Source organism: Eumetopias jubatus, unplaced genomic scaffold (genome assembly GCF_037043125.1).
Source record: "Eumetopias jubatus isolate StellerSeaLion01/CBP00866 unplaced genomic scaffold, mEumJub1_p1.0 scaffold_6, whole genome shotgun sequence".
In the NCBI taxonomy this organism is placed as follows: Eukaryota; Metazoa; Chordata; class Mammalia; order Carnivora; family Otariidae; genus Eumetopias; species Eumetopias jubatus.
The window spans coordinates 120,517,613-120,532,197 of NW_028274812.1; the positions used below are offsets into that span (position 1 = coordinate 120,517,613).

The following is a 14,585-nucleotide window of genomic DNA, read 5'->3' on the forward strand; positions in this document are numbered from 1 at the left end:
ATCCCTTTAATAGACCTTGTTTCCATTGTCCTGCTGCCTGACCATGTGGCCTGGCTGTTGGCCACTGCCCATGAGTTGGTAAATTCCAAACACAGGAGTTTTTCTCATTGTTCCATTTTTTTCCCTACTGAGTATCAACATAAACATTAAAACTACCCTATGACTGAAGTAAAAAATAATCCTAAGACTGACAGCCATGTAATCTTGGATAATGTTGGAAAAACACTCTAAAGGAGAGGACAGTGCCCAGAAAAATTCCATTAAGGGGTGCCTGGGTGGCTCAGTCGCTAAGCGGCTGCCTTCGGCTCAGGTCATGATCCCAGGGTCCTGGGATCGAGCCCCGCATCGGGCTCCCTGCCCAGCGGGAAGACTGCTTCTCCCTCTCCAGCTCCCCCTGCTTGTGTTCCCTCTCTCGCTGTGTCTCTCTCTGTCAAATAAATAAGTAAAAGCTTAAAAAAACCAGTATGACAAAATTAATCATAGCACATCGTATATAATCTTCTGTAACCTGATTTTTAAAAAACACAGAAGTGAAAATCTCAGTGAGCTGACCCGCGTGCAGCGATATAACAGTTCTCTGTACTAAAAGCTGGACTTTTAAAAAACTGTATTGTAATGCTTAATATGATGATTTTAATCAGCAGTGGCTTCACTTTCAACTGGACCCCTAATAAGTTTTCAAATTCCTCTTTTTCCTGCAGGACCTTTAGGTTTGCGTGCTGCTTTGTGTGTACTTCTTCATGAAGGAAGTCTGCTGTCAACTCATCCCCATTGTCTCTAGATCTTTCCTTCTTTTTTTTTAAAGATGTTATTTATTTGAGAGAGAGAAAGGGAGAGAGAGAGCGAGAGAGCATGCACAAGTGGAGGGGAGGGGCAGGGAGAGAGGGAGAAGCAGGCTCTCTGCCAAGCAGGGAGCCAGATGTGGGGCTGGATCCCAGGACCCAGAGATCATGACCTGAGCTGAAGGCAGAGGCTTAACTGATTGAGCCACACAGACTCCCCTATCTCGATCTTTCTAATGACATATATTTGTAGTTGCCTTTTTACAATTTCTAGCAGAGGGCTCTTGCAGCTAGAATACAGCATCCACTATCCAGGCATTGAATCAATAAAAACTATGGATCCAAATAGTCTCCTTCATGGGAATGTTTATACAGGAAGAAGTGGTAGCGTGTTGAATCCTTGGGAATTCTCTTTGGCAAATCTTTCAGTTCTGTATTTGTTGTGTTGGCTAAAATTATAATTTCATTTTTTATATCTATTTCCAGTTGTACATAGTTGAGCTGTTACTTCATTTTTCTGAAGCCTGAAAAGCTTCTCGAGAAATAGGAAATGCTACTCCTTGTAGTGTTGATCTTCGTGTCCACAGCCACGTCAGTTTGTACCTCATTAATATTAATCTGCCCTAATTCTTCCTCAGCTGCAGTTAATGGGGCAGGAGAAGATTGTGCCTGCACGTGTTGTTTTATATCCATGTAATGACGCATCTTCCTTTACTGTTCCAAACACTTCGTCTTTAACATGACCACCTCCAGACTCCTTTTTCAGAGTAGCTCTCGTCGCCGCACACAACGTTTTTTTGACGATCACGAGAATGTTCTGGAGACCAGACAATGAGTATCCATTCATATCCCTGGCATTCTGAGAGTCTAACCTGAATTCTATATAGCACGGTTGTTTGTCCTCCAGGAGGGGTGAAACAAAGGAATCATAGTCCTTCCCCCAGGAATCTGAAGGCTGACTACATGATCCAGTCATGATTGTCTCATTTTCAATAGATATTTTTAGTAGTCAGTATTTTCCATTTCCCGCTCTGGCAAAGGTGCCTCTAACATCTTCACTTGCTTCGAGGTGGTTCCGATGCGATGTGGCGGTGGCCACAGGCTCCCGGCTCCGGCGCTAAGTCTGCGCAGAGACATTTTGGCAGGAGTGGCCTGAGTGTCATCCGGGTGCCAGGAGCAGCAGAGACAGCAGTTCCGACCAAGGGTCAGGTGTCCTGCATCAGAGGGGTCAGTGACATCTGCACCCTCAGCTGAAAACTTCCCCAGTTTCTTGTTCAAGTAGACACTGCTTTGGGAAATATCCCTGGTGTTCTTTACTTGTCAGTAAAACCCTTCCTTTCCCTATTCTTCGGCTTGATGGAGTCTTTGGTCTTGAACCCACCCAGAGGCGAGCCCAGTTTTGGGTACCACAACTGCCAACCTGACAACCTCACCTGGCATTTCCTTTTTTTAGAAAATATTTTATTTATTCATTTATTTGAGAGAGAGAGCACAAGCCAGGGGAGCGGCAGGCGGAGGGAGAGGGAGAAGCCGACTCCTCGCGGGGCAGGGAGTTGGATGCAGGCTCCATCCCAGGACCCTGGGATCATGATCCTGGGATCATGACCTGAGCCGAAGGCAGACGCTTAACTGACTGAGCCACCCAGGCGTCCCCTCCAGCACAATGTGTAATAGAAGTGGTGAGAGTGGACATCCTTTTCGAGGTGCTGATCTCCGGAGGAAAACAACCAGTCTTTCACCATTAGGTAAGATGTTAGCTTAAGGGTTTTCATGAGTGCCTTTAATCAGATTGAGGAAATTCCCTCTGTTAGTAGCTGAGGTTTTATCATGAGAGGGTGTCCGATTTTGTCATTTGACAAAAAAATGTCCGTCTGTTGAGGTAAGCATGTGGCTTTGTTTTCTAGTATATTAATATGGTGTTTTACATTGATTGATACGGACATTTAACCTATCTTGCATTCTCGGAGTAAATTTCATTAGGCTTGTATTTAACTATATGTTGCTAAATTTGATTTGCTACGTTTTGCTGAAATCTCTGTGTGTGTGTGTGTGTGTGTGTGTGTGTGTGTGTGTGTGTGTGTGTGTGTATGTCTACATTCATAAGAGATATCGGTCTGTAGTTTTCTTGTCTTAGGATATCTTTGTCTGCTTTTGGTATCTGAATAATCCTAGCTTCGTAGAATGAGTTGGGTTCCTGCCTCTCCTTTTTGGAAGGGTTTGTAAAGATTTGTTATTAATTCTCTCAGCATTTGGTGTAATTCACAAGTGAATCCGTTTGGAACTGGGCTTTTCTGTGGCATAGTTTTTGACAATTGACTCTATCTTCTACCTTGATATAGGTATATTCAGATGGTCTATTTCTTATTCAGTCAACTTTAGTTGTTTGTGTCTTTCTATGTTTTTGTCTATTTTATGCAAGTAAGTTAATTTTTTGGCATAGAATTGTTCATCATAATCTCAAAATTCTCTTTATTTCTGTGTGGTCAGTCTTATATCTCCTCTTTCATTGCTGATTCCAGTAATTTGGGTCATTTCTCTCTCTCTCTCTCCCTCTCTCTTTTTTAGTGAGTCTAGTTGAACATTTGTCAGTTTGGTTGATCTTTCAAAGGATCACATTTGATTTAGTTTCCTATATTGTTATTTTATTCACTTTTCTCTATTTCATTAATTTCTACTCTAATCTTTATTTTTTCCTTCCTTTTGCCTGGTTTTGGTTTAGTTTGCTCCTCTTTCTTCTTTGACTTAATATGGAAGTTTAGGTAATTGATTGGAGATGTTTCTTTTTCATATAGACACTTATACCTATATATTTCCCTCTCAGCACTGCTTTAGTAGGACCCTCTAGGTTTCGGTGAGCTCTGTAGTCATTTCTATTAATCTCAAAGTATTTTCTGATTTCTATTTTTATATCTTTGACCCTTTGATTATGTAGAAGTGTGTTGTTTAATTCTGCATAGCTGTGAGTTTCCCAAATCTATCCCAGTTATTGATTTCTGGTGTCATGCCACTGTGATAAGAGAACGTATTTGTATTATTTTTACCCGTTTAAATTCACTGAGTTGTTTTTTTTTTTTATGGCCTAGCATATGGCTTATCCTCAAGAAAGCTCTATGTGCATTTGAAATGAATGTATATTCTGTTCATGGCTGGACTGTTCTATAAATGTCAGAATTACACTGTTGTTTTATAGTATGGTTCAAGTGTTCTTTATCTTTATTGATCTCTGCAGAATTTTCTATCCATTATTGAAAGTGATATATTGAAGTTTAACTATTATTGTCATATTGTCTATTTCTCTCTCAGTTTCTGTCAGTTTGCTTACATGTATTTGGATGTTGAGTTATTAGGTGAATATATATTTAGAATTGTTTCATCTTTCTGATGACTTCGCCATTTTATCAGTAGAAAGTCATCCTGTTTATCTTACTAGCATCTTTAAAGTCCCTTTTGGCTGATGAGTGTATCCACTCCAGCTTTCTTATGGTTGTTTGCTTGAGATGCCTTTTTCCATCCCTTTGATTTTAATCTATTTGTAACTGAGATTAAGTGTGTCTACTGTAGACAGCATAGGTGGATCTTGTTTTGTGTTCATTCTAACAACCTGCACTTTGCCTTATTTAAGCCACTTACTTGTAATGTTAATATTGACACTATTGGATTTATGGTGCCATTTTACCTTTTGCCTTTGTTTTCCATGCCTCACTCATTTCTCTCTTTCTCTTTTTTACTTTTATGTTTTTGAAGATTTTATTTCTTTATTTGACAGAGAGAGACACAGTGAGAGAGGGCACACAAGCAGGGGGAGTGGGAGAGGGAGAAGCAGGCCTCCTGCTGAGCAGGGAGCCCGATGCGGGGCTCGATCCCAGGACCCTGAGACCATGATCCGAGGCAAAGGCAGACGCCTAATGACTGGACCACCGAGGCACCCCTCTCTTTCTCTTTTTTAAAAGGTTTCATTTATTTAAGAGAGAAGGAGAGAGAGAGCGCAGAAGTAGGGGAGCAGCAGAGGGAAAGGAGGAAAGAGAAGCAGGCTCCCTGCTGAACAGGGAGCCAGATGCTGAGACCAATTCCAGGACCCTGGGATCATGACCTGAGCCTAAGGCAGGTGCCCCTGCCCCTTAACCAGCTGAGCCACCCAGGTGCCCCTCAACTCATTCTTCCTTTACTGATACCTTCGTATTCGGTGAATAAACTGTAATATTTTCATTAATCATTAATCACTCTACTTTGTAGTTATTTTCTTAAGAGGTGCTTTTGCTTTTGCCATATTTTCTACATTTTTAATTTTGTAATTTTTTTCTTTATATCATATCCATAATATATATTCTAATAACATGTTTATATATTTATATCATATTCTGGTCATGTTATATTGTATCTTATGATTCCAATATTGAAATTTCATGAGCTTTTTACTACTCACTCTTTCTAAAGTTACTTAATCACAGTCTTTCTTCCATTTGGACTTTATATTTCTTGCTATGAGTTGCTTTTTTTTTCTCTGTACAATTATCTGTGGGTGTAAATTTTTTTACATGTAGGTTAAATAGAGATTTCTCTAGAGAAATTAGTTTGTTTCTTAAATTTTTGGGTCATCACCAATCCAGGACAATTGTAAACTATACTAATGACATGAAATTATTTTGGCCCAATGGTAAAGCAAATATGGATGACAAATCACAGATGGCTTAGGCCGTGTCTGCAAATTTTTGAAATAGTTGTTTGCTCACTTTTTCCTGACTCCAAGGCAAATTTCCCTAGAATGTTCGTTACTTGAAGATAGAACAGATTTGATTTGTGTCACCTTGTTCTGAGGATATGAATCTTTGTTACCCAGATTTTGAGGGAGGGATGTTTCTCCTGCTCCTTACATGAAGAAACTCTGGGCATGATTTCCTCTCGAGGACTCATGAGCCTGAGAAGCCAAGCTAAGATTTTCTAGATTTGAAAAATGACCAAAGTATCAGAACTGTTCTCTCTGGTATAGCCCATATTTAAATTTTGGGCTAATTGATTATTCTCTTGATTGTTCTACTGCACTTTTGGATGATTTTATGGTTTTTTTCTATCATTTTTAATTGTTTTAGGAGAAGAGGCAGCCTTATTTAAACATTTTTTTCTTTAAATTCATTTAGCCAACATATAGTAGATCATTAGTTTCATATGTAGACTTCAATAATTCATCAGTTGCATATAACACCCAGTGCTCATCACCTCACGGGCACAGGAGGCAGCCTTAAACCTTAGTCTACGGTGTTCCTGGAAATGGAATCCTCATTAATTCTTTTCATTTCTGCTATTTCTTAGGCACCAGAGTAGGTGCTAGAGTATAAGTCACTTAAACCAACGATGATTTGTGTCTTCCGTGAGCCAGCACTGGTCTTTGAACTGTTAATCAGCCCTTAAAAAGATACATAAAGAAATTGAAAGAGTGTAAGCAAGAAAGCTCTACCTTCTCCTGTCTGAGACTGGACATTGCCAAGCAAACCTGAGCATGTATATCACGTCATTGGATCTGCTAAAACACTGTGATAATTAGCTGTTTGTGGACCAGAGATGAAGTAGAATAGTGTCTAAACTGGAATGGGTTTTCATACTTTTGTGGAAGCCACATAAAACCAAATAAAATTATGCACACTCTCCCCAGAAATATGTGCATGTAGGAAGAAACATGAAATGTCAGTGTGTATGTGTGGATCATCTGAAGTGATACAGATCTGGGTTTTAATCCCAGGAAGAGACCAAGGCCGGGAGAAGACAAGTTGAGCAATCACTGCATCACCCAACAATGCCTCTCCACTGATGTGTGAGTAGGAACTGGAGTAAACGCTGGGCCCACAACAACCATCAAGGGAATAAGTTGAAAGATGCCCTTTATGAGTCACTCCATCCGAGGAGACTTGAGAGCCTACAGTGTCCAGATCAAGTTCTAGTCTCAAATCTCGGCTCCAAATGCTGAAATCTGTCATTCTTTTCCATTCCTGGTCCCCAACGTCCGTTCCCAGAACTCATACCTCTCTGCCCACATAAAGGAATTCCACACTTAAAGAATCTTGTTGGGGACAGAGACCACCTCCATCCATAGAGAGGAGAACGCACTTTGCCAGTCTTGCAGTTGGACGTGACATGAAGCGTCAACAGTCACGTGACCCCCTGCCAGACTGCGACTCAGGGCACGTGACAGACACGCTGGGACAGCGTCCACGCACTGGGCACAGGGGGTCCGAGCAGTGTCACCACGGGGTCATGCAGCGGTCAGGGCAGCAGCGAGAGCAGTCCCAGCCTCAGGGCCCAGTGTCCTCCCTCAGGGGAGTCAGTGGTGTGGACAGTGCCATCGACGCCCAGTAGCAGGGGGCTGGCTGTATGTGGACCTCCACCGAGGGTCCGGTGTGGATTCTGCTCCCGGCTGGGTAGCCTCAGGCTGCTCAGTGGCTTTCTTTGAAATAAAACAAGGTCTCAGACATTCTCTCGCGTCCCTAAGTCTCTCTGTAACTGTACGTACGTATCCCAAGGAGTCAGAAACCCACGGAGGGAAGAGATTCCAAGAGCAAGATTTCAGACATTTTTTACCAGCTTTGTGGAGATATGACTGACATTCACCATTGCGTGAGTTTAGGGGTACAACCAGCTGACTGACACTTTCCTGTACTGATAACAATTACAACCATAGCATGGCTAACATGTGCATCATGTCACATAGTTACCATTTCCTTTTGTGTGGTGCAGACATTTCAGATCCACACTCTCAGTAACTCTGAGATTTTATATTGACCTTAAAACTACTTACTCAATCTGCCACCTGGCTGTGCCCCACAAGAGAGAAAATATGTTTCTCTGAGTATGTCTTACATTTTTTTCCTACAAAAAAAATTTAAAGATTTTATTTATTTATTTATTTGAGAGAGAAGGAGAAAGTGTGTGCATGACAAAGAGGAGAGGGGTAGAGGAAGAGGGAGAACATTTCAAGCAGACTGTGCACTGGGTGCAGAGCCTGACGTGGGCGAGTTCTCCTGACCTGAGCTGAAACCAAGTGTCAGATGTCACTCTGGTGCCCCCCCAAAACCATTTAAATGTGTATGTAAAACCCCTTTCCATGATGAGGGCTCTCATCAATGACTTCAGTGCTTCTATATCTGGGGGAGCCCCAGGATTGCTGGTGGATTCGTTACAAAATACTCAGGCCTCTCCCCAGACCTAACATTTTAGAATGTTGGGCGTGGGCGCAGGAATCACTTATTTAATAAGCCCTACAGGAGAGGCTGATGCACGGCCATGTGGGGATCCTGCTTCATGTGCTTGCTACTCAGTGTGGGATCTGAAGACCAGCAGCAGCAGCACCAACCTTGTTATCAACCCAGAATCTCATGCTCTACTCCAGACTGTCAGTTCCTGTGCACACTCAAGGGTGGGCCTCCCTGGTGTATGTGCCTTCTAGACGCAGAACCAGACTGTGCAGTCCACTCTGGGTGTGCACTCTGATCAGCCTGCTTAGCCCTGAGGAGTGCAGGGTTTGGTCCTGTTCCTTTCTCTTCTATGGCCCTCACCTCCTTGGTGACCTCATCTCTGCTGAAGCTTTAAACATCATTTGGTGGCATCACCCCACAAATCTATCTCTCCGACGTAGGTATTTCTCCTACCCTGCACTCTGGATCCAACTGCCAACTTCACTTGGGTTTCTAATAGACATCCCAGATTCCACATTCCTAAACTGGATGCATGTGATGCTGCTTCCCCAAATTATCCTACTTCCAGAGTCTTTCCCGTTTCCAAGAAAGCATCCCACATTCCTACCTGCAATCTGAAACGCCGGATGCCCTCCTTGATTCCTCCTTCTCACCACCCAGAATGAATCCATTAGAAAATGCTGCAAAGTCCATCTGTGAATATCTCCGGCATTCAATCACTTCTCAGTATCTTCCCTCCTCACACCCCATACGTACAGCCCACATCCCCCTCCTGGGACACAGCACTGGTTTTCTACAGGTTTCCTACTGGTTGCTCGCCCTGCACCTCCCGATTCTGCAGAGCAGCAAATAGATGCTGCTCAAGAAAATCATTCCCATCGATCTGTTCATTCCTGTAAGTCCACGCCTCACTCAGAGAAAACTCAAACCCTTCTAATAACCTCAGGCTCCGTGACGAGGCTGACATCCGACCTCAAGTCACCTGCTCTCTGCTCCAGGCCCAGTGGCCTCCTCGCCCTTCCATGAACACAGGACGCGCTCCTGCCCTAGTGCGTGTGCACTGGGGGTTCCCTGCCCGGAAAGAGCCCCCCCCCCAGACCTCGTCTTATGCAATTCCTTCATGACCTTCAAACCTCTCAAAGGCACCTTGGTGAGGCTCCCTCTGATCGCTGTAGTGAAGTAGCCATCGTCCCCATGCCAGCTCGGTGCTCTGGGTCACCTTCCTCCAAGCTCCTGCCCACTTCCATGTAAACACTTCCCTTCTTACTGCGCTTACACAATACACAGTTCACCTCTGAATGACACTGGTTTGCACGGGGCGTGTGCACCTGCATGTGGACTTTTCTACAGTAAGTACTGGCCACGCACTTTCTCTTCCTTATGATTTCTACTATTTTCTCTACCTTCATTCATTGTAAGAACACAGTATATAGTACCTGTAACATGCAAATGTGTGAAGCGACAGTTCATGTTATCAGTAAGGCTTCCAGTCACCAGAAGGCTATGAGTTCTTATGTTTTGAGGAGTCAAAAGCTGTACTTGGATTTCTGACGGCACGAGGGGGTCACTGCCCCAATCCCCGCATTGCCCGAGGGTCAAGTGCCGTGTGCCCCTTACACTAGAACTAGTCTCCGCAAGAGCAGCAAGTTTTCCCTCTTCTTAGTCTCACTCAGCTGTCCCAGATGTAAACATAGCGTGTCCTGTATGTGGCACGCGACAATTATCAGCTGAATGAATAAGCAGCTAGAGGACCTCCCTCTTCTAGATGCGCCTCACGCTCAGCTGATCCGTGGCAGCTCCCACCCCCCGTGCGCCCCCCGTGCGCCCACCTCGCCATCCGGGCTGCCTCTAGCTTCTCACAGGGCTGCCCTCCCCTCCCTCTCTCTGCTCAGCCCCTCCTCCCCCACACCATGTCTCCTGCACACACAGCACACAGAGTCCTCTCTTCAGAAACACTGTACTTAGGCTTTTTGTGGCCTTTTCTCCAACCACACAGAAATCTAGTTAGACTCTGCTTTATAAATCCAAGAACTTGGATCGGAGCCGGCACTAGGATCAATGAACTAAGGGTGGGGAGAGAGGACAGAGCAGCAGGGAAGGTAACTGAAGCTTAATAAGGATGAGAAACTCCGATTCGTCCTCTCTCTACCTCCAGAATCTAAAGAATTATCTAGAACACAGGTCTAGAGGGAGGGGAAGATGGATGAATCTGAAAGTTCATCCCTCCATACCACAGAACTCGTGTGTGACTCGTGAGGTCACCCAGGGCAGAATGGATAAGAACTCGTGCACAAGAGCAAGAACAGGCCTGATGCTCCAGAGAAACATTGAAAAAAACACCCCAAAAGGGGGGCTATGGCATGATCCAGGCCTGTGCTTAGCCTGACCCAGTCACAGTAAGCTCTTGCTGCACAAGGTCCTGGTGACAGGTGACGTCCACATCCCTGTGATCACAGGTCCTGGGGAGACACGGTTCCACAGAAGAGGCAAGGACACCGAGCAGAGAGATGACCCAGCTGAGGGGTGAGCACGGCACAGCCGTGATGCACTGAGCACCAACTGGGCACAGGCCCTGTCCCCACTCGGCTCCTCACAGCCTTCTCCTGCCCCCACCTGCAACACACTCAGCACAGTAACACAGGGGTTCTGGAAGGTTCTCAGGGCTTCATTTATTTGCTGTCTCAACATTACAAATTTCCTCTTTTATTACCTCATCAGCCCCACATGCCAAGAATTAGGAAAGAAAACTTATATCTGGATTCTAATTTTCGTAGGGAAATGTCATTAGTACTCAGCCCAACGTGAAATAAAGACAGGGATGGAGATGGTCCAGCCCCGCCTCTGCTGGAACAGGAAAGCACATCAGAGAAGAGAATGCAAATCAGCATAGGGAGGGGTCGTGGTGGGTAGGTGGGCAAATCTCCTCATGTCCCCACATTATGCTCATAGGAACACAGACACATCTGACACCTTTTGCGGAAAGAGAAGTCAGGGGTTGTTGATGTCACCAAGTGGGAGTGTGAACACATCTTGCATCACTCAGTCCCCAAAGGCAGCTTGGTCTCACACTGTGAAAAAAAATCATGCACCCATTCAGGTCAGTCACATAAGTGCGGACATTCTGGACAGCACCCCCCACCATGCTCACACTGTCCCTAGTGCCCTAACCCTCCCGCACTCGGGGTCTCCAGGGTCTCACCTTGGGGAGCCGTGAGAGACACATCAGAGCCCTGGGCACTGTCATCACCTGGGGAGAACAAACAGGCCGTGGTCAGAGCCCACCGGAGAGGAGACTAAAGGAGGAGCTACGGGGTGGGCAGGCTCCCCGTCGGGCTCTGTCTACACTATCTCAGGGTCTCAGGGATCACTCCCTCCACACTTACCTGCAGCATGAGAGTAGCCTGGTCCTTTCCCTCCTGTGGGAAGAAAACATCATGTCAGAGGCCAGAACAGGGCTGGGCCATGAGATCCTAGAGGAAGCTCCTAGTCCTGGTCCTAAATGAAGTTTGCAGAGTTGTGACTGAAGACCCAGGACACGATCAAGGAACATGAAGATAGAGGGGTGGGGTCACTGGACCACCTGACTGGCTGGAGGTCTGACCTCAGCAGGGCCCTTTCTCTGTCCTGTGACTGCTGGGAACCAGGTCCCCATCACCAGAGTTACCCAGATGACAATGTGTCCTTCATTTTCACAAGTGTTTGCTACAGAGTGAGCGTTAGTGGTCAGCTCCAGCGTGGGCAAGTCCATGTGTGTGGATGGGACTTCCCAGTAACAAGGCAGGACAGTCTCCTATGTAGGAAACCCCCCAGAGGGACAAGAAAACTCAGATCCCCCCACTCCATTCCCTACCTGAGCGCTTCTTCTTCCAGATCCCAGCTCCAATCAGGGCCACAGTGACCGCAAGGAGAACCACACCAGCAATGATCCAGGTGATGGGGATGGTGGGCTGAGGCGGCGGCTCTGGAAAGGGAAGGGAAGGTGAGGGGCCCGGAACACTGCAGGAGTCCTGACCCTGCTGAAATTCTCCAGAAGGCCTTCTGCTTTCCCTGAGTAGAGGCTGTACCCCAAACCCTCCTTACGCCATCTCAAGGTGAGGGGCTCGGACAGCCCCTCATGCTGCACATGGCACGTGTAACTCTGCTCCCGTCCAGAAGGCACCACCACGGCCGCCCACTTCTGGAAGGTCCCATCTCCTGCAGGCCGGGTCTCCACAAGCTCTGTGTCCTGGGTCAGGTCCTCCCCATCCCGCTGCCAGGTCAGAGTGATCTCCGCAGGGTAGAAGCCCAGGGCCCAACACCTCAGGGTGACTCTTTGGTCAGAGATGGGGTGGTGTGTCATATATGTTTTGGGGGGTTCTGAGGAAGAAGAATCAGAAAATCCACACTTGGATTTACCTTTATGGACCACTGAAACGGCATTCATGTGACCATCCTGAGGTGGGCCCAGCAACTGGTTTGGATGGAAGAAGCACAAAGCCCAGTTACCAACCTAGCTTTTGCGATCTCCTAACCCTGGAAAGTTCTAGAATCACTGAAAGCATCCAGGGTAGGAGGCTGCAGGTCTAAGTGAGAGAGCACACTAATGGGCCTGACTGTGGTGGAGGGTGAATCAGTCAGAAAACCCGGGGTCAGACCTACAAAGATGTTGTCATTGGAGAACAAGGCCTTGAGAGGGAAAGTCATGGTTCCCAAGGTGGCTGCCAGGGTTAAAGGGACCCGCTGATGGGTTATTTCAGGGACGGTCTCCACCTGCCTCCCGGGAAAGACTGGATTGTCCTTTAGCGAGAAGCGGCCCTCTGGGTGAGGCCCTCTCTAGTAGGGACATGAACACGCGGGCGGATCTCTGTCTCCCCACCCGTGGGAGGGCCGCTGTTCTGACACTGAGTCCATTCTCCCTTCCTGGTGGGAAGCCAGCCCCAGTGGAGGGGAGATCGGGGAGGCCCCGCGGCCCCTGGTACCTGCGCGCTGCAGCGTCTCCTTCCCGTGCTCCAGGTACCTGCGCAGGGACTCCACGCACGTGTCCTTCAGGTAGTTCCTGTCATGCTCCGTGTCACCGGCCGCCTCCCACTTGCGGCGGGTGATCTGCCCCGCCGTGTCCGCCGCGGTCCAGGAGCGCAGGTCCTCGTTCAGGGCGATGTAATCCGCGCCGTCGTAGGCGAACTGATCATACCCGCGGAGGAGGTTCCCGTCGGGCCCCAAGTCACAGCCATACATTTTCTGGATGGTGTGAGAGCCTGGCCCCGCCCGACAGGCAGGGGATTAAGTCCAAACAGAAAGTAAAACCGCCTGAAAGTTCCCGCGGGTTCGTCGGGGTCAGGGGTCGGGGCCGGGGGTTCCCTCAGACTCGGGGTGGCGCTCGGCCCCGGACACTCGGGGCGACCCCGGCCCGTCCGTGGGGTGGGGGTCGTGAGCGGGACCCGGGCCCGCGTCGCTCACCGGCCTCGCTCTGGTTGTAGTAGCCTCGCAGGATGTTCAGGCTCCCTCGGAAACTCTGTGCGTTGTTCTTGGCGATCTGCGTCTCCCGGTCCCAGTACTCTGGCCCCTCCCGCTCCATCCACGGCGCCCGCGGCTCCATCCTCGGGCTGACAGAGTCGCTGTCGAACCGCACGAACTGCGTGTTGTCCACGTAGCCGACGATGATGAAGCGGGGCTCCCCGCGGCCGGGCCGGGACACGGCGATGGACAAATACCTCAAGGAGTGGGAGCCTGCGGGCGCGGAGGGGCTGAGACCCCGCCCGACCCTCCTCCCGGTGCGGGGCCAGGGCCCAGGGGAGCAGGGGGAGGGGCACCGAGGGCGGGGAGCAGGGCGGAGGCGGGGAGGGGGCTGGGGCGGCGGCGGCAGAGAGGCGCCTTCCCCGGGGCTGCCGCGTCCCTGCCCCGCGGTCCCCTCGCTCCTGCCCCCAGAGGCCCTTTCTTCCCGCCGCCGCACTCACCCGCCCAGGTCTCGGTCACGGCCAGGGCCCCCGACAGCAGCAGGACGAGGGTTCGGGGCATCACGACCTGCATCTTCGCGGTCTGGGCAGACTGTTGCGGTCGCGGGGCCCGCCGGCCATTGGGGAGACTTTAGAATCAGGAAGAGCGGTGGCGGTGCTTGGCTTCTCCAGAAACCCCACACCCAATGGGAGTCCAAAATGGGGCCGCGTCACGAGTCTCCAGGCTGGAGGACCTGACACAGGTTGTGAGACAGGAAAGTGAAACCAGGGAGATGGGGACTCCCCGGCCCTGGGCTTCCCCACCCCAGACACCGCCCTGGGGCCTGAGACCCTGAGAGGCAGGCCCAGGGACCTGGGACTTTGCCCCGACCCCTCACCTACTGCACGACGCGCTCTTTGTCACACTGTCTCCCCGAGTCGTGGCCCAGGAGCTGTGTGAGTCAGTGATTCTCAAACATCGTGTTCTCAGGATGTCTATACAGTCGCACAGATTACTGAGGATCCCAAGGATATTTTGGGTCTGTAGGTTTATATCTATCGGTATTTACCAGAGTAAGAATAAAACAGGTTTAAAAATTCATTAATTCATTTAGAATCATATTAATAACCCATGGCATGAAAACAGAAATGTTATTTTTATGTAAAATAACTATTTCCTCAAATAAACAGCTAAGTGAGAAGAATGA

General features: G+C 48.1%; 1 protein-coding gene and 1 pseudogene across 1 annotated transcript; both read right to left on the reverse strand.

Moving 5' to 3' along the window:
- Window positions 1–1,089: 1,089 nt before the first annotated feature.
- On the reverse strand, window positions 1,090–8,933 carry LOC148164143 (twinfilin-1 pseudogene; annotated as a pseudogene).
- Window positions 8,934–10,610: 1,677 nt separating this feature from the next.
- Window positions 10,611–14,052, reverse strand: LOC114222068 (class I histocompatibility antigen, Gogo-B*0101 alpha chain). The gene is made up of 8 exons (XM_088024068.1): window positions 13,900–14,052; window positions 13,403–13,672; window positions 12,925–13,200; window positions 12,047–12,322; window positions 11,817–11,927; window positions 11,350–11,382; window positions 11,166–11,213; window positions 10,611–11,034 (listed from the first exon to the last, which is right to left on the reverse strand). The coding sequence occupies exons 1-8, from the start codon at window positions 13,970–13,972 to the stop codon at window positions 11,030–11,032; spliced, it is 1,092 nt and encodes a 363-aa protein (XP_087880194.1). The 5' UTR covers window positions 13,973–14,052; the 3' UTR covers window positions 10,611–11,029.
- Between the last annotated feature and the right edge of the window lie 533 nt (window positions 14,053–14,585).

What these genes read in the sequence shown, in the direction of transcription:
- LOC114222068 (XM_088024068.1), bottom strand. Translation starts at nt 13,972, where the DNA reads ATGCAGGTCGTGATGCCCCGAACCCTCGTCCTGCTGCTGTCGGGGGCC. An exon ending in GGAGACGCTGCAGCGCGCAG is followed by an intron (nt 12,323 to 12,924) that starts GTACCAGGGGCC and finishes CTTCTTCCTCAG; the next exon opens with AACCCCCCAAAACATATATG. An exon ending in GCCCCTCACCTTGAGATGGC is followed by an intron (nt 11,928 to 12,046) that starts GTAAGGAGGGTT and finishes TTCCCTTTCCAG; the next exon opens with AGCCGCCGCCTCAGCCCACC.